The 22,418-nt window shown below is 50.7% G+C and overlaps 1 protein-coding gene across 1 annotated transcript in view; it reads left to right on the top strand.

The window, feature by feature from the left end:
• The window catches only part of Sorcs2 (sortilin related VPS10 domain containing receptor 2), a 379,314-nt gene that overhangs the window by 154,512 nt on the left and 202,384 nt on the right, over positions 1–22,418 (top strand). Inside the window, exon 2 of the mRNA XM_041636558.1 lies at positions 6,532–6,599. Within this exon, the coding sequence (XP_041492492.1) occupies positions 6,532–6,599 (68 nt within the window). The remainder of the gene's footprint in view (positions 1–6,531; positions 6,600–22,418) is intronic.

Genomic DNA, 22,418 nt, shown 5'->3' with positions numbered 1-22,418 from the left:
GCACGGTAGGCATGCTGCCGTCTACAGAGCATGGCTGTGAACTTCTGTCAGCTTAACTTGGCCGTGCCTAATTCCCTCTGGCTCAGAGGGGCCTCCTCAGAGCCTAGTAGTCCCAGAGCTTCTGATTTTCTGGGTATTTGGGGCGAATGCTCCTTCTGGCAAGTGCAATCAGAATGGTCTCCAGTGCACCCCCTCCCCAGGGACAGCACTTCACAAGGTGTCACATCTTTGCATGGCTATTCTCTAAAGGGCAGCAGCCTTTTGATGAAGCCGCGGTGGAGCGGGAACTCCATTTTAGAGGCTTAAGTCAAGGTCTTGTCTAGCCTGAACAACCAAGGGGCAGAGGAATTAAGCTTTAGCTGTATGGAACCTGGGGGGCATCTCCCGCTGAGGTCCAAGAGAGTCAGGCCTTTCTAAAACAGGACGGAAGGGGGAGGGACTGGGTCAGTCTGGCAGAAGCACTTGCTTTCCCAGGAGTCAGGAGCTTGTGGCTTGCTGCAGGACGCACCCTCTTATAGGACCCCACAGCCTCTCTAGAGTATTGTGCATTGACCTGTGCGTGAGCCCCTGCTCCTCTCCGCTGTGTGGCACACATCATGTCACATACACCCTGGCCAGTGCCCTGCTTAGAATCTTTAACCCAAATGCAGAGGCAGAATTGTTGTTACTGGGGCCTGGGAATGCGGGCACCACAGGTATGGACCCTGACTGCCTTTCCCTGTCAGGGTCCTGCCTTTGTCGTTAATGTCACCGTCCTTGTCACTCATCCCCCTCACTCAAATCCCAGCAGCGTTCTTGCTGTGTGACCCCAGGGTCGTGCTTTTGTCTCTGTTCCCCCACTTTGTTCATCTGTGCAGTGAAAGTGGTTACCCCATCTACTCATGGGGCTGTGTGGGGTGCATGTCACGCACGGAGTGGAGGAGATAAGATTTAGTTATTTAATGGCGTTGAAGAGGTTTTCCCAGTCTGCTCCCCCCGCCCTTCCCCCATGGGCATCTCTTCTCTCTGGCACCTCCTAGGAGGGCCAGTGCATCACAGCACTGGGAGCTGCAAGTGCAGATCCACCCATGACCTTGGGCTGAGCTTCTGACCCCAAGTAGTGTGTGAGTTCTGGTGGGGTGGTAGGAAACCCCCCTATCCTGGAGCCCACCTCCACCCCTGGGCAGGTTTCAAGTAAGGCAGCATGGGAATGCCTCCCAGGGAGCTGGCCTTGTTCATCTGAGCTGGTTCTCAGTTGATTAAATAGCTCAGCAGTTACTAATGTGCCGGCACCTGGCTAGGCTCTGGAGACAGTGTGGGCCAGCTTCGGGTGGAGGTCCTCCCCCCGGAGCACCCAGCCTGAGGGAAGGCTTCCTGCAGGAAGGAGCACAGACCGGAAGGAGTGACCCTGGCGTGTGAATCATGACACACGCAGTATCCCAAGTGATAGTCATGGTAACGAGATCTTGCCTGTCCCAACCTGGCCTACCAGGGACTGAGCAGTGACAATGAGGATGGAGAGGACCAGGCCTCCAGGGACAGAAGGTCCCTCCCCATATGAATGAATAAAACATGAACACCGGACCCACTTCTGAATGTGCATGGCAGAGGTACGACCTGACCAGGGTCTGCACAGACAAGTAGATCTGGGAAGTCTGGTGACCCGTCTCACTCCAGGGGGGAATGATAACCCAGGCTAGACCACACCAAAGGCAGGCTGTCCTGCTTGGATGGGAGGATTTGATACTGCATGGGGACTCTGTGGTAAATGGACCACTGACCCTGGCCTTTCACTTTTCTCATGATTTCTGGTGCTGGATTCACAAGGCCTTTTTCCTTCCTCTTCTCCCTTCCTGTGGGGAGTCACCCTTTCCCTCCCCTCTGCCTTCCTGGCACGACATGCTATCTGTTGATTGACAGATCAAGCTGGGCCTGAGAATTTGTTGGCTCTCCTCCCTTTCTTTGTGATTATTTTTGGCTCCAGGAAGGCAAACTGTTTCTGAACCTTTCTCTGCTGGCTGTTCTGAAAGTGTGGGCCTCAGTGGGAGGCAAGGGCTTCCCTGGTTTCCAGTCCTAATGTCACTGAAGAAGCAGCTTGTGCTTCGATGAGCAGACAGCTGGAGGCCAAGCTTGGAGCCATTCTTGAGGTCTATGGGCTGTTCTGCGAAGTGCTGGTTCCTTGACTCACTGTGTTGGATGAAACCTTGGGGTACAGCAGGGACTGGCTCAGTGTCCCAGGAGACCCTCCCCTGAGCAGCAATGATCTGCTGGGCCCCTGCAACATCCTGAGAATAGCTGGTGCTGGCAGAGTGTGAGGAAGGTCTCAGTGGGCTTGCTGACCCGTGAGAGTCACTTTGCAAACCCCAGAGCCTCAGTGTCAGGCTATTCAGGAATGTGATCAATATTGAGGGCTGGGGACTTCTGAAACTGCTTCTGGCCCAACATGGAGTAGCTTGTGCTTGCTTGAGAAGACTCAGAACTGAGACCTGGTTTGGCCCATAAGCTCAAAGGGCTTACTAGCTGGCTTGGATTAGTCCTTCAACAGCAATGCTGGCCAGACCCTGTTCTTCACGGGGCTCCCAGTCCAGTGATCTCAGAACCTCCATAATTGGATGTCATTGGTTGCTTTCAGTGGTTTGGAGTGCCACCAGAATCCCTATGTCCTATTCTGGGAAGGAGAGGGCACCAGGATTGGGGACAGTGATGAACAGGGAACCCCGGAAAGCCCTGGGCTTGGGCATGATATGTATATGTGTGTTGTGTGTGTATGATGCCAGGTTGGTTTCTTAGATGGATATGTCAATCTCCTCAGCAGTAAAAGGAAACAATTGTAATGGTCTCTCATGATGTACCAGTCAAAGTCAGATGAGCTCCATGGTCAGAAGAATAGGTACCCAGCACCCTTGAGATAAGCGCAAAAAGGAGATCAGTTTCTAAGACCCAGAAGATCAGAAGTGAGAGGAGAAACTGGGTGACCGTAAAGGTGACCATTGACCACTGCGGCCTTGAGGAGCTGCTCTTATGTTCTGCTTGGTGGTTCCTGCCATCTGGGCAGGGCTCCTGTGGGCCAGGGGTGTGGACAGCCCCTGTCAAGAAAGCCTCAATGTTCCTGTTTCCTTTCTGTGCGGATCAAAGTACCCACAGCTATGGGGGCTCCACCCATGCTGCAGACTTCTCGTGGGAGGTTTCAGCTGTAGCCAGGACCCCTGAAGGGTTTGTCATAATTCTGAGGTCCTTGAAACCACATCTGATAGAAACTTCTGAAACTGCTTCTGGCCCGACATGGAGGAGCCTGTGCTTGCTTGACAAGACTCAGGACTGAGACCTGGTTTGGCCCGTAGCATGTATGGTTTGGCAAAACATTTGGACTCTGTTTTGGTTTCTCCATCTGAGAGACGGGGCACTGATTAGGCCATCTTGGGGGCTCTGCGTGTGAAGGGTTGAGTGAGTCTTGCAACATGGTTACGCCCTTGTCAGGGCGTAGACTTGTCTGTCGCTGTGGCTGTGGGTTCCCTCCACTGCTTTGTTACCATAGCAACATAGTTCAGGAGACTGGGGACATGGGGTTTGGTGGGATGTTAGGTGGTGACTTCCTGGCTGGCTGTCTTTCCCAGACCCAGATCATCGCAGTGGCCTCCTTGTTGCCGTCCCTAGCAAGATGATCGCAGGCCTCTGACTTAGAAGTCCAAACTTCCACTTGGAGTTAAGGGGATGGTGGCGCAGGCACTTAGTCCTCCCAAACAAGTTCTGAATGGTCTTCTTCAAGGAAGTGGGGGTGCAGTCAGAGTTATGAAGACCCCTGTCTGGCATTGCTATATTGGGTTTTTTTTGTTGCTTAGGCCCCAGGAACACATTTGTTACACTGTGTACACTGCGCCCACCACTGTCCAGTGTTCACACTTAAACACAGACAGAGCTATGAGCTTTGGTATGGGGACCATGAGAAGGTGAGCCTAGTGTGGGATTCTGGAAACCTTCTTAAAGGCAGTATGGGGTAGACAGAGATCTGGAGGCCGGTAGAGTGACCAAGACATGGAGCAATATCTTAGCTACTGTTCTAGTGCTGGGAAGAGACACTACAACCAAGGAAACTTATAAAAGGAAACATTTAATTGGGGGCATGCTTACAGTTTCAGAGGGTTAGTCCATAATCATCATAATGAGAAATCTAAGGCCAGGCAGGCGGGCGGGCAGGCAGGTAGGCAGGCACGGTTCTGGAGCAATTGCTGAGAGTTTACTTCCTGATCTACAGGCTGGCTGCAGAAACAGAGTGTGCAATCATGAGTCTGAGCCTGGTATGGGCTTTTGAAGCCTCAAAGCCTACCCCCAGTGCGACACCTCCTCCAACAGTGCCGTATCTCCTCATCCGCCTCAATAGTCCACCAGCTGGGGACCCAACAGGCAATATATATGAGCCTATAGAGGTCATAGTCATTCAAATCGCCACAGGTGATGTAAGGGCAGAGGGTACCAGGCAAGGCACTTATACGCAGGGCAGAGCTGTATACAAAGGCCTGATTGGCATGGGTACGGCATGCGGTATAGTCTTGAGTGGGTACTGTCCCCAGGAGGCATGAGTGGAACCATCCATAGCAATAGAATCTGAGTATGAAGGCGAGAGTTCCGGGAAGACTGTCCACCTCTCCGCTTCTGAGTCTCCAAGGACCTGGTCCCAGAATGGAGGGTGAGCCCCACGTGGTGGCCCGGGCCATGGACCAGGTCAGGGGGATGATTTCATCCTGGGCACGTGGGTAAAACTGTCTTTGAAGTCCCTTCCAGCTGTCACACTCCAGTTCCTCAGAAGCCCCCTGGGATAGCAGACTGTATGAAATATAAATCAATAGGTTAAGACCACACTTGTCTCCTGCCCAGTGAGGCCCTGTCACTCTGCCTACCTCTCTGTCTTTGGAGGATCGTCTCTGACTCGGGCAGGCCGAGTGCTGACGGGAGGAAATCACTTTGTTCAGACAGAGGTAGAGCCAATCTTGCCTTCGTTGACAAGGCTCTGGTTTTCTCTTTAATCATCGCTGCCTCGTGGCTGTAAGCCGTCCCAGCTCGCCGACACCCTCCCCTTCTTGCTCCCTGCTCTAATCATCAGGGAAAAACAGATACTTGATCAGCTAGTCCCTTGGGAACCATGCCTGGGAAGTTCTGCTCCTGATGAGGGAGGACCAGAGGGGTGGACATGGCCAGTGTGGTAACCCCAAATTAAGGAGGCTAAGGACTTCTACTAGAACCAAGCGTGCCCAGGTTCACCTCCCAGGGTTCCCATGACAACGGGACTGTTAGGTGTTGGTAATATGGACTGGCAGTGAATGAAATGGATTTTGTTGTTCATGAGAATCCAGCCACTAGCAGAGTAATTGCAAACCAATGTGTCTCCTCCTGGGTTGTATGGCCCGCTTCCCTTCTTCCCTCCCTCCCTCCCTCCCTCCCTCCCTCCCTCCCTCCCTCCCTTCCTTCCTTCCCTCTCTCCCTTGTTCCTTTCTCCATTCCTCCCTCTTCTCTTTCTTTCTTTGTCTTATATGCATGGGCTTTGAAGATCATCTGAGAGCTTTGGAACACATTTTTTTCCCATTCTCTGAGCAGTTGTATTTTCTTCACTGCTTGGTCATGGGCCCCTTGTGTGTTGAGTAGTTTAACAAATAAAAGTGTCTGCTGGTGATTTATGGACCCCTCTGGCTGTCACCCTCACCTCCCAACCCCTGTCATCGCTCTGCAGTCCAGGACAGGGAATGACAGCACAGCCTCAGGGGCCGGCTTCTCTCTAGGTCAGCCACAGCAGGCAGCTTTTTCCATGGGTTGCAGGGAATATATGGGCGCCTTGATGTGCACACGGCCCTGCCCTCAGAAGCTTGCCAGATGTGCTTCGCACTTGTTCGGTTTACTTTCTTCATTGTTGTGGCAAAATACCCCACAAAAGGATCATAGCAGAGGAAGGCTTTGTTTTAGTGCACAGCTGGAGGGGTCCAGTCCATCATGGTGGGGAAGGCACAGCAGCAAGAACATGAGGCAGCTGGTGGCATCTCATCCACTGGAAGGAAGCAGAGAAACGAGTGCTGATGCTCAGTCCACTCGCTCCTTTTTCCCTAATCCAGGGCCCAGTCCATGGCTTGGTACCACACACCTCATCATGATCTTCCCACATCAATTAACCCGGTATAGAAAATCCGCCATAGACACACCTGAAGACTTGTCTCCTAGGCGACTCTAGATCCTGTCCAGTTGATAGTGTTAATCACCGTGTGGATACTGGGACCAGAGCCTTGCTGAATATTTGGTCACAGTTTGGGATTCTCTGAGGCCGAGTTTAATGATTCCCACCGAGTGGCAGCAGGATTGGTTTGTCTCCAGAGTCATCCTAAAGGGAAGAAGGACATTTCCCAAGCAGAAGCAAGGCCCGTGTCTCAGAGTTGTGATACATTGCCATCAGGCAGTGTGGTTTGGGGGGGGGGTCCCAGTGTGGTTTGGGTGGAAAGTGTCACCGCAATCCTCTCTCAGAACCTTGAAACCAGCTGATGTCTACATTTTTCCTTTCTGTTGACACCACAGGTCATCTTGATCCTGACGAAGTACTACCATGCAGACATGGGGAAGGTTCTGGAAAGTTCTCTGTGGCGGTAAGTCAGCCCGATGGGCTTTTCTTTTCCTATACCTGTGGGTCTTCGTCTCACAGTTTCCTTGCGGAGGCCGGAGTCCCACCTGGGCTCCTGCATCTTCAGCCCACTAGTGGGCCCCACGGCTAGAAAGACATAATGGAGATGTCAAAAGCGGATTAGGAGTTTCGTCAGCGGGACAAAGGGCCCTGGCAGACGGACAACTGTTTGGAAGGCTTCTTTCCTGGCTCTTTTCTGTCTGTTGTTTTCTTGGGGGCTCTTTTTGCCTCCTCCTCCTCGGAGGAGGCTGGCAGCGTGAATCCAGGTCACTGCACAATATCGCTGGCTCTGCTCTGGACTCTCGAGGCAGCTCCCAAGCCCCCCAAAGCTCAGGCTGGCCTCATTGTTAGGGTAGTTTGCTTTCTATCCGGCTTAGCCAAAGAACTGTAAATAAATAACCCACCCAGGCGGGTATCTCTTTATCCGTGAAACATGAATTGGGCCCAAAGACATCAGACCATCTTTGATGTCTGAGAGGGGTGGAGGGAGGAGGAGGCTGCAGAGACCATTTTGGCCATTATCATCATCAGTTCTGGTCGGGGCGTGAGGACCTCTCGGGCTTCGGGTGGGATCTTTTCTCCCACGGGAATTTACCACTGTAGTCCCTCTTGGTGTGGGATCATTTTGCCTTCTTTGTGTGTTTTTCCGGTAGTGATTAATTCATTTTAATTTGGGTTTGAAAAAGACCTGCCAGTTGGGACCGTTTGCTTGTTTGGGTTAGGGTCTGTATCCTAGGCTAGCCTAGAAACCCATCATGCAGTTTCTTGCCTCTGTGCCCAGACTGCTGAGACCAGGCCTGCATCCCTGTGCCCGACTCATCAGAAGGGCTTGCAGGAAGAGCCGCTTACACCTGCTTGCTGTGGGTCTCTGTTGAGCTTTGACTTTGCTTGTACCACAGGGCTCTGGCACCCTACTTGTCACCCCTCTGTGGCACGTTAGGAATGTGTTCCCATGGTGCTCCGGGTTGGGTTTTTTGCAATAACAGTGTTACCTGGGGTGAACTGCCCAGGTCACTGTGGTGCTAAAGCCCCTTGGGTTTTGTCACTGCCCTCCCCCCGCCCCCCGCCCCCGCCCCCCCCCCCCCGCCCCACAGCCTTTCTGCACCAGCTCTCCCAGCCAGGAACTCACCTCTTCACACATCAGTCTGTTCCTGCAATGCTGGGAAAGGGGGTCAGGAACGGGCCACGTTCCTGTGTGGAGGGGAAGCTGTCCTCATGTGATCCTGATGCTCTCAACGTGTCTTGCTGTTCTAGGGCTTGAGGAAGGGAATACTTCTGCAGAATAAATTAGGTGTTAAATTCCAGTGGTGGGACCGGTGAGGTGGCTCAGTGGGTAAAGGCATTTGCCACCAAGCCTGTCAATCTGAGCTCAACCTCTGGAACCACATAGTAGGAGCAGAACTTCTTAAGTTGTTCTCTGGCTTCCCGCACATGCATCAGAGCACATGTGTATACGTGTGTGCAATAATGAAAAATGCACAGACGGATGAACATAAGATTCTAGTAGCATCAGCTTCTCTGGGCAGTAGCACTAAAAGCTTCCCTTAGGGGTGTTACTTGGGGAGGGCAAGTGTGAGGGGCACCTTCCTGCCCAATGGAGTGTCTCCTTTTGCCGCCACAAGGATGGAGGGAGTCTCCTTTCTTCTTCTACATCCAATAAAAGTCCCCAGACTTTGGACGCCAGCAATCTAGTTATTCTGTTCCCACCCCCTTGGATACCTTCCCTGGAAATTTCTGGAATGCTTGCTTCCTCCACTCTCAGCTTGGCTAAAGGTGCAGGCTGTGGAACTCTCTGGATCAGTGTCTGGTGTTTGGGTAGTGAGCTGCTTTCGTGGGGCAGTCAGGCTTTTGAAGGCACTTCCTGGGTGTAAGTCCTACTTTGGGACCTTATGGGGTGTGGAAGACAGAGAAGGCTACCTGTGGTCGGGACTCCTGAGTGACAGCTTCGAATTCTTCAGAAACAGATGGGGGATCCCAGAGGTCAAACCGCCCCTTTAGAGCTGTGGGCCAGGCAAACTTCCTTTACAGAACCTCTGTTTCTTATCTGTCTGTGGGGATGAAATGGAGGAGAGAGAGGCAGTGAGACGGAAGGAGGTGGCTCCCAAAACATCCCAAGGTTGGTACGTTGTTTAAATTTGGATTTTCCCCAAAGCAAAGCAACAGATTTAAAATTTTCCCATCCCTTTCTCATCACGGTCTCTCCACCCAGACGTTTCTCGGCTTGATTAAAAATGCATTCAGAAGGTCTAGTCATTTCCAGAAACTTCCCCCATCCCCTGAGCGGGTGCAGTGACTTTCTGTGTTTAGATTATGCTGGTTTTGTGCTGATGCGCCTTCACGGGCTGAACAGTCTGAGAAGACTGAAGCTCAAGTTTGCATTCCTTCCCTCTCTGCTCGTAAACCAGGCTTCCAGCTGCACATGGTTCTGAGGCCTGCACAGCCATTACTTTCCAAGCGAATCAGTTGATTCTGTCTTTGAGCTCCCATCCAGGGAGGACCCAGTGCTCCCAGTTCCCACCCGGGGAGGGTCTAAGTGCTCCCAGCTCCCAACTGGGGAGGGTCCAGTGCTCCCAGATCTCACCCGGGGAGGGTCCAGTGCTCCCACCTCCCACCTGGGGAGGACCCAGTGCTCCTAACTCCCACCTAGGGAGGACCCAGTGCTCCCAGCTCCCACCTGGGGAGGACCCAGTGCTCCCAGCTCCCACCCGGGGAGGGTCCAGTGCTCCCAGCTCCCACCCGGGGGGGACTCAGTGCTCCCAATTTCCACCTGGGGAGGGTCCAGTGCTCCCAGCTCCCACCTAGCGAGGGTCCAGTGCTCCCAGCTCCCACCTGGGGAGGACCCAGTGCTCCCAGCTCCCACCTGGGGAGGGTCCAGTGCTCTCAGCTCCCACCTGGGGGAGGGTCCAGTGCTCCCAGCTCCCACCCGGGGAGGGTCCAGTGCTCCCAGCTCCCACCCGGGGAGTGTCCAGTACTCCCAGCTCCCACCCGGGGAGGGTCCAGTGCTCCCAGCTCCCACCCGGGGAGGGTCCAGTGCTCCCAGCTCCCACCTGGGGAGGGTCCAGTGCTCCCAGCTCCCACCCGGGGAGGGTCCAGTGCTCCAAGCTCCCACCTGGGGAGGACCCAGTGCTCCCAGCTCCCACCTGGGGAGGGTCCAGTGCTCCCAGCTCCCACCTGGGGAGGACCCAGTGCTCCCAGCTCCCACCTGGGGAGGACCCAGTGCTCCCAGCTCCCACCTGGGGAGGACCCAGTGCTCCCAGCTCCCACCTAGGGAGGGTCCAGTGCTCCCAGCTCCCACCTGGGGAGGGTCCAGTGCTCCCAGCTCCCACCTGGGGAAGGTCCAGTGCTCCCAGCTCCCACCCAGGGAAGGTCCAGTGATCACAGCACCAGTCTAAACTTTGCCAGTTTGTCAGTATCCCAGGATCCTCTTGATTCCCGGCGAGGAGCAGTTTCCATGCTATTCTGATTACATTTTCTCTTTGGAGTGTTGTCTGCTCTTACCTTGCTCCCACACTGGGACAGGGCAAGGAGCACCGGGAGGCTGAGAGCATGCCCGTGGGTCCTTCCCTGGGTGCTGCCTACCTGCTGTCTGCATTTGAGGCCTGTGAAATAGATGGTTCAGGTGCCAGTGTCTGGGGAGCATATATTAAATGGGATTATTAAAGACACACTTATTGAACACACCCCGAGCCTCCCGAGAATTCTCCTGTGTAATCACGATAAATACATTTTTAATGACAGGCCTGGTATTTACATTCTGGAAATGGCTCTGCGAAATCGAAGTTGAATGCATTTTTAATTGTTCTGTGTTTAATGGACCTCACGTCAGCAGCATCTCCCTCCCGGCTTCCTTGACCCATCATCAACATCTTCTGTATGTATTCTCCGCCAGTCTTGGGTCCTTTGATCAGTACAATGGGTTCGGAGAGACATTCCCACCTTAAGATGTGCTGACCAGCACCAGGGAATTGAAGTCACCTGTCTTCTCCTTTCCTGGACTCACAGGCCCTGGCCAAAGTCTCCTCACTCAAGCCAGAGTTGGTATATTCTGTCTATCCTTAAAGCTCAAGGCACAGTGGTTACTGTGCTGCTGGACCAAATGACCACACTGGGACACTTAAAACAGCAGCCATGGACTTTCATAGTCCTGGAGGTCAAAGGCTAAAACCATGATGTCACAGGGCAGTTCTTTCTCTGAAAACTAGGGAGGGGGCACCCATTCTGTCCCTGCCAGGCCCTAGTGACTTGAGTCACTGAGTCCTTACCTCTGTCTTCTGTGTGTGTTCATATGTATGTGTGTGCACATATGTACAGGTGCATATGCATGTGGGTACATACAGTGCAGTGCATATGTATGTGGATGTATATTGCGTGGGTGCATATGTATGTAGGTCCACACAGTGCAGGTGCATATACATGTGGATGTATATTGCGCGGGTGCATATGTATGTAGGTACACACTGTGGGTACATATGTATGTAGGTACACACAGTGCAGGTGCATATGCATGTGGATGTATATGTGCGCAGGTGCATATGTATGTAGGTACACATAGTGCAGGTGCATATGCATGTGGATGTATATGTGCACAGGTGCATATGTATGTAGGTACACACAGTGCAGGTGCATATGCATGTGGATGTATATGTGCACAGGTGCATATGTATGTAGGTACACACAGTGCAGGTGCATATGCATGTGGATGTATATGTGCACAGGTGCATATGTATGTAGGTACACACTGTGGGTGCATATGTATGTAGGTACACACTGTGGGTGCATATTATGTGGATATATATGTACACAGGTGCATATGTATGTAGGTACACACTGTGGGTGCATATTATGTGGATGTATATGTGCACAGGTACATATGTATGTGGATGTATATGTGCACAGGTGCATATGTATGTGGATGTATATGTGCACAGGTGCATATGTATGTAGGTACACACTGCACAGGTGCATATGTATATAGGTACACACTGCGCAGGTGCATATGTATATAGGTACACATTGCACAGGTGCATATGTATATAGGTACACACTGCGCAGGTGCATATGTATATAGGTACACACTGCGCAGGTGCATATGTATATAGGTACACACTGCGCAGGTGCATATGTATATAGGTACACACTGCGCAGGTGCATATGTATATAGGTACACACTGTGAAGGTGTGTATGTATGTAGGTACACACTGTACAGGTGCGTATATAAGTAGGTAAATACTGCGCAAGGTGCATATGTATGTGGCTGTGCACTATGAAGGTGCATATGTACGAAGCTACACACTGCCCACAGGTGCATATGCCCCCCACACATGTGCCTGTGGAAGCAGAGATCAACCTTCCATGCCATTCCTCTGGAGCCATTCACTATTTTGTTTTTCAGGCAGATCTCTCACTGATCTGGAGTTGGCCTAGAAGGCTAAGCTAGCTGATGAGCAAGCCAGGAACCCTCCTAGCTCCACCTCCCAGCTCTAGGGCTAGAAGTGTGCACCCCAATGCCTGCTTTTTCTCATGGGGTTCTGGGCACTGAACTCGGTTCTTCTGTTTGCACTGCTGGTGCTTTACTGACTGAGCTATTACTTCAGTCTTCTGCTTGCTTCTCTTGTCACATGACCTCCTTGCTGTGGGTTCCTTCTGAAGACACTGACTGCTGGGTTTAGCGCCTGGCCAGATGGTTCGGGATGTTATCTCAAGAATCTTAACTTAGCCACCTCTGTAAAGACTCCCCACCTCCTCAGTGATGCATGGGATTCACGACATGGGCATCTCTTTGCAGGAGCTACCATTCAGCCCAGAGCATGGTCCATCACTAAGCTCTGGGATGTCATCTATATTGGATTTCCTAAATGACCGTTGGCTCTTGCCCTGTCCTCTGTCCCTCATTCACATGCTTTTTGTCCCTCCTCATCCACTGCTAGATCCCTGCTGTCCTCCCAGCTGGGTACTCAAGGTCCAGGGACTTGAAAAACAGGCTGGTGCTGCTGCTGGATTCAGTCCTACCTCGAGGCTCACACCTGCCCTTTCCAACCCTCTGCCCAAACCTCTGGGGGCCCAGATGTCAGGATTGGCAGGCAGAGTTGGAGCCACCACAGGGATGTGGGGACTTGGGCGCTTCTGGTCTCTGGAGGGCTTGTGTGATATTTGCACTCCCTTCCATAACAGAGCCATAGATTCATGAGCTAAGGAGAGGCAAAGGGAAGGGGAAGCGAAGAGAGACAGAACTCTGGCTGCCATCCACTCTGCCCTCTGGGAGAGTGTTGCTAGGCCTGTCCATGCTTCAGGACCCAACCCCATCCCCAGGCAAGGCACAGCAGCTAGTGTGGCGAGTGACTCCTGTAACAGAATAGATCACAGGACTCTGGGTGCTGAGTGCTAAAACTGGGCCAGCCCTATGGACAAATCTGTTCCCTGGAACCCTCTGGAGACCAGCCCCTCAGGAGGCCCTGCGCAGTACTGTGCTTGGGGTTCGTGTTTTCAGCCTTCCCAGCACTATTTTCCTCAGCCTTTGAAAGCATTAGATTTCCTAATGGCCTCCCACACAACTGTGGTTCTCTGAAGTACCCTGCATGCATGTTCTTTATGTGTGGTAGTCACATCCTTCAGACTCTAATGACCCAGTATTGGCCACCTGGGGGCGCTGTTTACCCCCAGTGAATGTGCCTGGTGTACAGAAACAGATTTGCTTCCCTGTCCAGGACTCAGGATCTGGATGAAATGCAGATTGGGATGCCAGGCTCCGAGGTGGGATCTTAGGCTGTATTCCAACAAGCTCTAGGAAAGACTGATGCTGCCCATCCATAGGACAACGTGGCTGGTGCTTCTGGAGCACCCGGGAGTCTGTGAGGATGAGCTGCTCACTGGTAAAATCTGGTCAAGCTACACTCTGTCCACCTCAGTGACTGTGTGTGCTGCCTGCTGTCTGGCATGCATCTAGAATTGTCCCTCAGTCCTGACTCTATCACCATTCAGTTCCGCTCACAGTCAACCCCCAAGGAACTGCCCTGCCACTCAATGTATAGCACCCCCATCCCCAAAGAGGAATTCTGTCACCTCTCTCATTGGCAGTTTTGTGTTCTTACTTATATTACCTCTGTCACTATTAGAATACAAGTCAGCTGAGCATGGAGATCTGTCAGGTCCATATGGTTGACTGCAGGATGCCACAATCAAACAGTGACTGGGCTAGGCATGTGTGTTGGGCCTGGGTGCATGAATGGGTGGACGGATGGATGAACTGATGAATGGGAGGTGATGGAGAGATGGTATGTAGATGTATGTGTGCATGTGTATGTGGCTATCTGGATAAAATGATAGCTGGGTAGGCGGATTGACGAATGGATAAGTAGATGGACAGACAGACAGATAAGTGGATGCATGAATGTGTGAATGAGTGACAGTGACAGTGTGGTTTTAGGAAACCACTGCCGGGATCTTGAAGACTCAGTGATGATGAGGTCACTCTAGGAGAAGCCAAGAGCACAGAGTTGTCGCTGATGCTGTCAAACAGGGAAAAGAGGCAGGGAGCATCCTGAGCCAGGAGAAAGCTGACCACAGCCCACCTTCCCACTCCTGCCCTCCATCCTGGGTTATGGCCTCTAGGAGCTACTCTGAGGGTGGCTGTTGGGCAAGGTAAGTTTGAATTAGGGCACGCTTCCAAGACCCAAAGGGCTCTGTACCAGAGCCACCCCTGGGCCATCCCACAGGTACATTTGACCTTGGCGCCCGCTGAAGGGGCAGCCAGGAAGAGCCTCTGCAGCTTCGGAGTGGACTGATCCAGGTTTCCACTCCGGATGGATGGCTTGGTTGGAGTCTGTCGTTTTTGCTGGGGGTGGAGAGCATTCCCTTTCTCGCGGCTTCTCTTTAATTATGGAATCTTTGACATATAGAGAAAAGTGCAGAATGCAGTGAAACACCAGCCTGGGGGCCGATGGCAGAGGTGGACTAGTGCACATTTAAATGCTCTCTCAGTTCCTCCCAGCCTGCCTCTATTGTACTTAGTCTGATGTCCTGTGGTCCTGGGGTCAAGGGATAGGAAGCTGGCATACTACCCCAAGTAGGGAGTGGAATTAGGGTGTCGTTTTCATCCCAGGGAAACCCCACCAGCTCAGCCATTACACAGCTGCCAATTGTTTGCTCTCCACACTTAGAAAACAATAGATTCCAATAAAACCCACCCTTTGCCCTGCTGCTACACCCCCCTCTCTGCTCTCTACCTGGAAGATATCTCCATCTTGAGCTGGGGTGGACCATTCTGGTTTTCTTTATAGCTTACCTATAAAGCAGAACTTTAAACACATGCAGCAACTCATAAATCACAATTTATATCAGCTCAAGACAATGTGTGTGTCTCTCTGTAATCAGACATGCAACCACTGGGCTTGTTTCAAAAATTGGTATGAATGGCATTCTCCTGCTTTGGGCATTTGATTTATGTTCTCAACTTTGTTCTGGTAATTTCCCCATATTGCACGTGGATCCTCTCTAAGGTGTGCATTCTCCATCATGGGACAGTGATGTTGATGCCTAGGGCATTTGCTATTCCAGTCAGGGCAACAGCGAGCCTGTGAGCCATAGTGAGCTCCGGGGCTGCCTCTCCAGGCAGGTACAGGGCAGCGTGCAGGGCTGGCTGTATTTCTTCTCTCTTCATCTTACCAGCTTGCTAGTGGAATGGCCAGCTCCTCCATATCTTGGATGTCATCAGACTTTGCCTGTATGTGCTCAGGGGCCACCGGACTGTGACTCAGTGTCCTCCAGAGGTGGCATGTGCCTTCTCATGGTCACATGCAGGCCTCCTCTGTGTGATGTAACTACACAGGCACTGCTGTCTCCCTCTGCTTTCGTTAAGGAATTTAACTCTTTCCTAACCCTTTCCTCTTCATCTCCAAGTCCCCACATGTCAAGATGCATTTTCCTAAATGTGCTCTAAACCCTCGTCCCTGGCCCTGGGGGCTTTTCTATATCCAATGCCCACAAAGATACTTTCTCCTAAGACTGTTTTGTCTTTCCCATAGTTTGGTCTCAACGCACCAGTCTTCTGATAGTGAGCCTGTGTCTCTTGGCAGTGTGCCAGTCTTACCTTAGATATCATTTTCCCAGCACTTGGCCGGCAGTGTGTTAGTTGCTTCAGGCAGGTCTCAGGGTCACTTGCAGCAGCGAGAGAGGGGCATGGGATCAAGCGTTGCCGTGGCAGGAGCAGTTCCAGGAGATTCGGCTATGCACATTAGCAAGCATGGGAGTGGGAAGGGAAGGGTGGAGCCTGTGCAAAGGACTCAGCATCTCTCTGCACACATCCTGCATTCCATGCAGTGGTCTCAGGCAACTTGCCACCTTCCTTCATTTCATAATCTTCTACTTTTAATTCATTTCATTAAAAAATTTTAACCGTCATTAATTTGTTTAATTTTCATTTCTATTTAGTTTTTACATATAAATGTTAATACTCAAGCTTTGTTATATTGTGCCTTTGTTCTGTTGATTAAATCCTGGGGTAGAATTCCCCAGAATACACTGTGGGAATCTGTTCTATCTTTTGCTTTCATGTTCCAAGAGAACTGGGGTTTGAGATTTTCGGATCTTGTCAATTTCCCTGTGACATCACTGAATTGGGATATCATTGGATTTAAAACTAGATTTGATTCTATCTTTCCATAATATCTCCCTCACACCTCGTTCTCAAAATTCACATGCTGCCCCTGAGCAACACGCAGTGTCTCTTGTTGTAGACTGTGTTAAGTCGTCGTGCTCTGTAAATGCCCAGTGGGAGGGATCAGAGCTTTGAGACCCAATGGTTGGACAAATGGCTCCCAACACTCCTCCCTATTAAGAAGGGTGAGTCCTCTGTGGAGACAGAGCCATGCAGTGTACATTCTGGCTTGTTTGTCTGAAGGGAGAGGTGGACAGAGCTGGAGGCAGGGTGTTTGACCTGCCCACGAGGCAGCTGTGACTTCCAGGGTATACAGTGTATTTCTCAGTGGCCTGGATGCCAGGACTGGCACTGCATACGAGTGATGATGGGTCCTTGTCAACAGGGAAAGCTGAGCAAGTGCAGCCACAGCTTCCAGAGAGGAGCCCTGAAGGAGCCTGCTGTGTCCTTGGTGGTGTCTGGAGGGCACCAGTCTTTCACTGTTGGGCTTGTGTTAGTACCCTGTGTGCCAGGCTTTGGCATGCATGCATGTACATGCACACAGAAGTTGGTTTTGAGCCTTGCTGAGATCCTGTCCCTCCTGGTGATCCCAGGGTCCTCCTATTCAAGGATCCCAGTGGTTCAATCCAGACCCATATCCCATAGTTATTACAAAGATGACTTCTACCGCAAAGATGGCAGTTGTCACAAAGATGATATCTAAAACAGGTATCTATAATGTTTTTGAATTTTCTTAGGGGTCAGAGATCCCTTCTGTCCCCCAGTGGGCTCAGCACATGGCTTCTCATCTGCCCCTGTGCATGTAGAGAGCCTCAGGGCAGATAGGGCTCTCAATAGAGGCCCTGACTTGGAAGCTTTTGAGTCTATTCAATAAATAATCATTAGTTTTGAAGCAGCAGTTTGTGGGCCTGGTGTCCACCTATAATTCCAATACTTAGGATACTGAGTTGATGTCCAGACTGGGTTGTGCTGTTAGGGACAGACCAACCAGGGATAAGATCTGGGTGACAAAGAAGTAGTGAAAATTTAAGGACATCCTTCTGTGGCCCCAGTCCCCTGTAGCCTCTTATCTACCCATCTACCTATTTATCTATTCTCCCTCCCTCCCTCCCTCCCTTTTTCTTTCCCTCCTTCCCTCCCTCTTTCATCTAACCTCTTCCTCTACCTTTGGTTTCTCATCCCTCTTATCTTTCCATTCATATCCACTCTATCATCTCTCTACCCGTTTATCATGCATTCACCCATCCATTTCCTCACCTGTCCTTCCGTACAGCTCTCTGCCCATTCATCTGTCCATTTGTGCAGCTGGCTCACCTGTCCATCGTTCATGCATCCCTTCCACCAAACTATTGGTTCACCCACCATTCTCCATTCATCCATATAACCATCCACTCACTCACCCGTCCATCTTTCATGGTTTGAATATGCAATGTGCCCCCCAACTGACTTTCATGTTTGAGCAATTGTCCCCATTTCCTGTTAATTCTCTGCTTTCTGTGTGTGGATTCGGTGTAACCAGACAGCCTCCTGCCTCTGCCACCATTCCTTCCCTGCTTCCTGCATTGTCTTCCCCATCATTACAGACTTTATCCCTCTGGAAATGTAAGCCAAAATATGTCCTTTCTTCACTAAGTTTCATTTGTAAGGGTATTTTATCGCAGAACAAGGAAGTAACTAAGACAGTAACAATTCATTACTCTCTCACCTATCAACTCTCCTATCCATTCCCTCACTCACCATCTACCTTTTAAGCTACCTGTTCTTTCATCCATTATCATCAAATATCCATCTATTCCCTCCATCATCATCTTCCTGTTCCCATCATCCACTTAATCCATTGTTCATCTGCCACCCACCCACCTGCCCATCATTAATCTATTATTATCCATTCATCATTCTTATATCCATTCATCTACTTATATATGCTTACTCTACCTGTCCATCTACCCACTTATCCATTCATCCTTCAGTATCCACCAATCCATCTGCCACCCATATATCCATCATCCTTTCCATTCATCCTTCATCCTCCATTCATCCATCCACCCATCATTAATCTAATCTATTCAGCATTTTCCATTTGTCATCCATCCAACCATCCATTTACCTATATATACATATTTCACCTATCCGTCTACCCACTTACTTATTCAACACCCCAAATCTACCAACCCATCCAACATCCATCCACCCATTATCCATTCATCATTAATTCATCCTTCATCCTCCACCATCCATCTAACCATCCCATCATAATCTCATCTAGTTATCATTTTTCATCATGCTACATACATACAACTATCCATCTATCCATGAATCCATCCATCATCCACCCAGACACCCATTCATCATTCATCCATTCATTTAGACTTTTAGTTAGAGTAAACCATAATTGGCACCCAAGACTCTTAAGTATAGAGTCTGTAGATGAGGAAATCACCCATGGCAGTGTGAAACAGTCCTCACTGACAAGAGGCGTGAGAAGCAGGGAAGCTCTAGCCATGCCACCCTACTGGAGAAGGTGGTCACCATGAAAGGCTTCCTGGAAGAAGATAGTCTTCTCTCCTCTTTTGCCTGTGTAGTGGTCATCCCTGTTCCTCCTCACCCTCCCTGATGGCTCTCTTATAAACATCTGTCAAGTTTATGCAGCCACCAGTTCTTTAGTTAGCTTAAACTACGCCACAGAGAAATGCTGGGGACAGCACTGGCCCTGGAGGGTAATGGCAGCATTGTGCCGTTCTCTTCTGGCCAGGCCTGTAGTGCAGCCTCTTAGTAGGACCTGACTGGTCAGTATTTACCATGGGCTTCACCCTGGCTGTTAGGCTGCCTGCCTTTCATCCATTCCCTCCTCATCCTCTATAATCTCAATATTTGACCCAGCTCTGCTGGACCTAAACGGCCACCCTAGAGTGATGATCACTCTACTGTATGGCTTATCCCATGTACTGCAACAGCTCCCAGAGCTGGCCTGCAGGTCAAAAGCGTGCCTTGGCAGGCAGTGTTTGCCTGGAGTTGCCTACCTAGTTGTTTTCATGGGCCCTGACTTCTTGCCTACTGCAATGGCAATTGTCTCAGATAGATGAACCTCAACTCCTTTTAGGTCTATGTGACAATAACTATCTTGGATGCTCTTTTGAGAAAAGAAGACAGTACTGGTGGGGAGGTCTTAGTATTCTGAGTTTCAGGCCTGTGTTGAGCCCGAACCCTCTTCAGACATTGAGACCTTCCCTCTGGACCTGTTACTGCCTGTGCCTAGGTTGGGGTCTCCCTGTAGCCTCTGCGTATTTCCCAGAAACTCTTCCCAGTCTCATATTCCACTCTGAGTGGTCGGGTGCTTCCTGCACATCTTCCAGGATGGGGGTAACGACCCACCACATATGTGTTCCTCGTGTTGTTGTCCTCTGCTTCCTACCATCTGGTCTTCCTGTGTTCTCTGCTTTCTCAGAATCTCAGATCAGAAGTGAGTCTGGGGTTTTGCTGAGCAGAAAACCTGACACCCACGAGGTGTCACTCTGGCTTTTTTGCTGACACCCACTAGGTGTCACTCTGGCTTTCAGCCCCCGGGCCTCTCTGCTCCTTCATACACTGGACAAGGCTATGGTCATTTAGGAGGTCTCTGGGATGGGTGTTGACAGATTGCCCTCTAGAAAATTCTCCACCAAAAAAAAAAATTCCTGCTAAATATAACTCATAATCATCCCAGAACTTCAGAAAACTATAAAATAGATGAGGCGGGAAAGCAATCCCTGTGTTAGTTCCACCCCATGAGATTAAAGCTATTAATATCTGCGATGAATATTCTCTACAGGCTTTTAAAGATGCAAATATATACATGCTTTATAAATGTTGAATCCCAAAGGAATTATGTATTAAACACTTCTTATGGGCTGACTGTTTTCACAGCCGCTATTTTTAATGGCTGTATAATACACCCTGATCTAAAGAAGGCATTATTTATTTAACCAAGTTCTCGGTTTTAGACATCTGAGTCATTGTCAGTTTTCACTAAGGCAAAGATGTAAAAGTAAAGAGCTATAGCACCCGGCCCTGCACGCATCACCCTGCGTCTTGGAGTCTGCTTGGAATAAGTGCCTGAGAGTGGATGTTCTCTTCTGCATTGGGGTCGGGGTGCTGGGATTCTGACATGGGTAAGCATGTGACGGGTTTGTTGAGGTTGCTGTTGATGTTACTGGGGAACTGGGAAATTGAAGAGCCCTTTAGACAAGAAGAGAACTGCAGGCCCTCCCTCCCTCCTGGTATGACTGTCTCCTGGCTGAAGGAAGGCTTGGCAGGGTGAAGAGCAGTCATATTCGTGCTTCTATAAATCCTGCGTGAGGACAGAGGCCTCTGACCCCAAGCACCTTCCTTAGTGACTTTTATCAATGCTGGACAAAAGCAACTTAAGGAAGGACGCAGTCCCTATGGTGGAAAAGCTGTGTCAGGAGGACAAGGCAACTGGTCACATTGCATCCACAGTCAGGAACCGGAGAGAGGGAAAGAGGGGGAGAGAGGAACACTGATGCTCAGCTCACTTTCTCATTTTCACTACACCCGGCACCCCAGTCCAAAGGATGGTGTTACCCATATTCAAGGTGGGTCTCCCTTTTTAGTTAAATCTTTGTGGAAACTGCATCACAAACACATGTGGAATTGGCTCCTGGCGTGTCTAGATCCTGTGAAGTTGAAAATGGATATTAGCCACCATGCCTTGGCTCTGTGTCAATGCCATGCCGCCTCCAGCACTGAGCTTGCTGCTGCTGCCTGGGACGAGAGAGGTGACCCTCATCCTCCATCAGATTACCCTGGGCTCACACTAAGCCCTGGACGAGGGATCAGGAAGGTGAAAGGATATAGGCTCTCAGAACTTGCACGGCATCACTTCTGTGTGTCTTAAAGTAACTCATAAAGAAGAAAAGGCCTGAGATCTGGGCAAAGGCTTGCTTCCTGATAGAGACCGTTGCAAACGGATTTAACACCAGGTGGGAGCTAACTGGAACCATTGTTGCCAGCAGGGCTGGAGTGTGAAGGGCAAAGGTCTATGGATGTAAAAAGTTATTTCTAGGCTGCCGAGACTGCTCTGGGGCCCAAGCTAGTGCAGAGAATGGAGCTGGGACTCAATCCAGGGGGTGGTTTTTCTACTACGTAGGCTTACCCTATAGGGACCAGCTGGCCATGGACACTGAAGGTGTCTGGGTCAACTCAGCATTGTTGGGGAGTGGAGGTGCTAAGGCCTCGGGTAGCTCTGAGACCCACAATAGGGGGCCCCAGTGTTGAGTCTGAACCAGGGACCACTGGGCCTTGCCTGACTCAGTTTCTGTTGGAGCTTCTGCCACTGCTCTCTCAGCCTCTAGAATGGTCTCCTGGGGAATGTGAATTCTTTCAGGCTTGTTCTTTGAGTGCAGGGACAGATCTCTCCCAGGGGAGTACTCCCATCTCAACTGCTCTCCACAAACATTGGAGGGTGAGATAGAGGTGGGCAGAATAGAAGCTAGACTCAGAGATGGCATGCTGCAGCTAGTCCAGGTAACTGTACCCCAACAAACCAGAGGCTTCGCCAATGGTGTTTTGTTCATGTAAAGACCACCAGACGAGTTACCAGCTGGTGTCCTCTGACAGCTCTCCTCTAAGCATGACAAGGACCCAGGTTCCTTCCATATTGTGGCTCTACATACTCCCTAGTTCTCGGTATCTAGTCTGTGCCTGCTTCAGACAGAGGAGTTCAGAACACAAGGACAGCCTGTGGGAAGCCCTGCCCTCTTGCCTCAGGCTCGGTCACATGTCTGCTCTAATACAAGGGAAGATCAAAATCATAATGCACTGTGCACCTAGGGATGCACTTACTGTGACCAGCTGGCCGGGCCTGGTAGAACCTGGCCATAGTGGCACTGTTCACATTAGGGTCAGCAAGACCCATGTGCAGAAACGGTTGTTCCATGGACTGACTGTAGAACTCTGGGAATCTTTCTTCAGTGCCCACCATTGCTATTTTCACAGCAACAGTCCCCCTCTCTTCAGGGTCCCATGATCCCTGATGTGCAAGGCCTGGCAAAGCACAGAGCACATCTGGAGGACCTGAGGCAGGTGTCACAGGAGGCAGATGTTCAAGTGTGGCCTCGGACAGTGGTTCTGGT

Source organism: Microtus oregoni, unplaced genomic scaffold (genome assembly GCF_018167655.1).
Source record: "Microtus oregoni isolate MIOR12 unplaced genomic scaffold, Mior012 000049F_ref0000343, whole genome shotgun sequence".
In the NCBI taxonomy this organism is placed as follows: Eukaryota; Metazoa; Chordata; class Mammalia; order Rodentia; family Cricetidae; genus Microtus; species Microtus oregoni.
The sequence above is the reverse complement of the archived record's forward strand: the minus strand, read 5'-3'. Positions and strand labels throughout refer to the sequence as shown.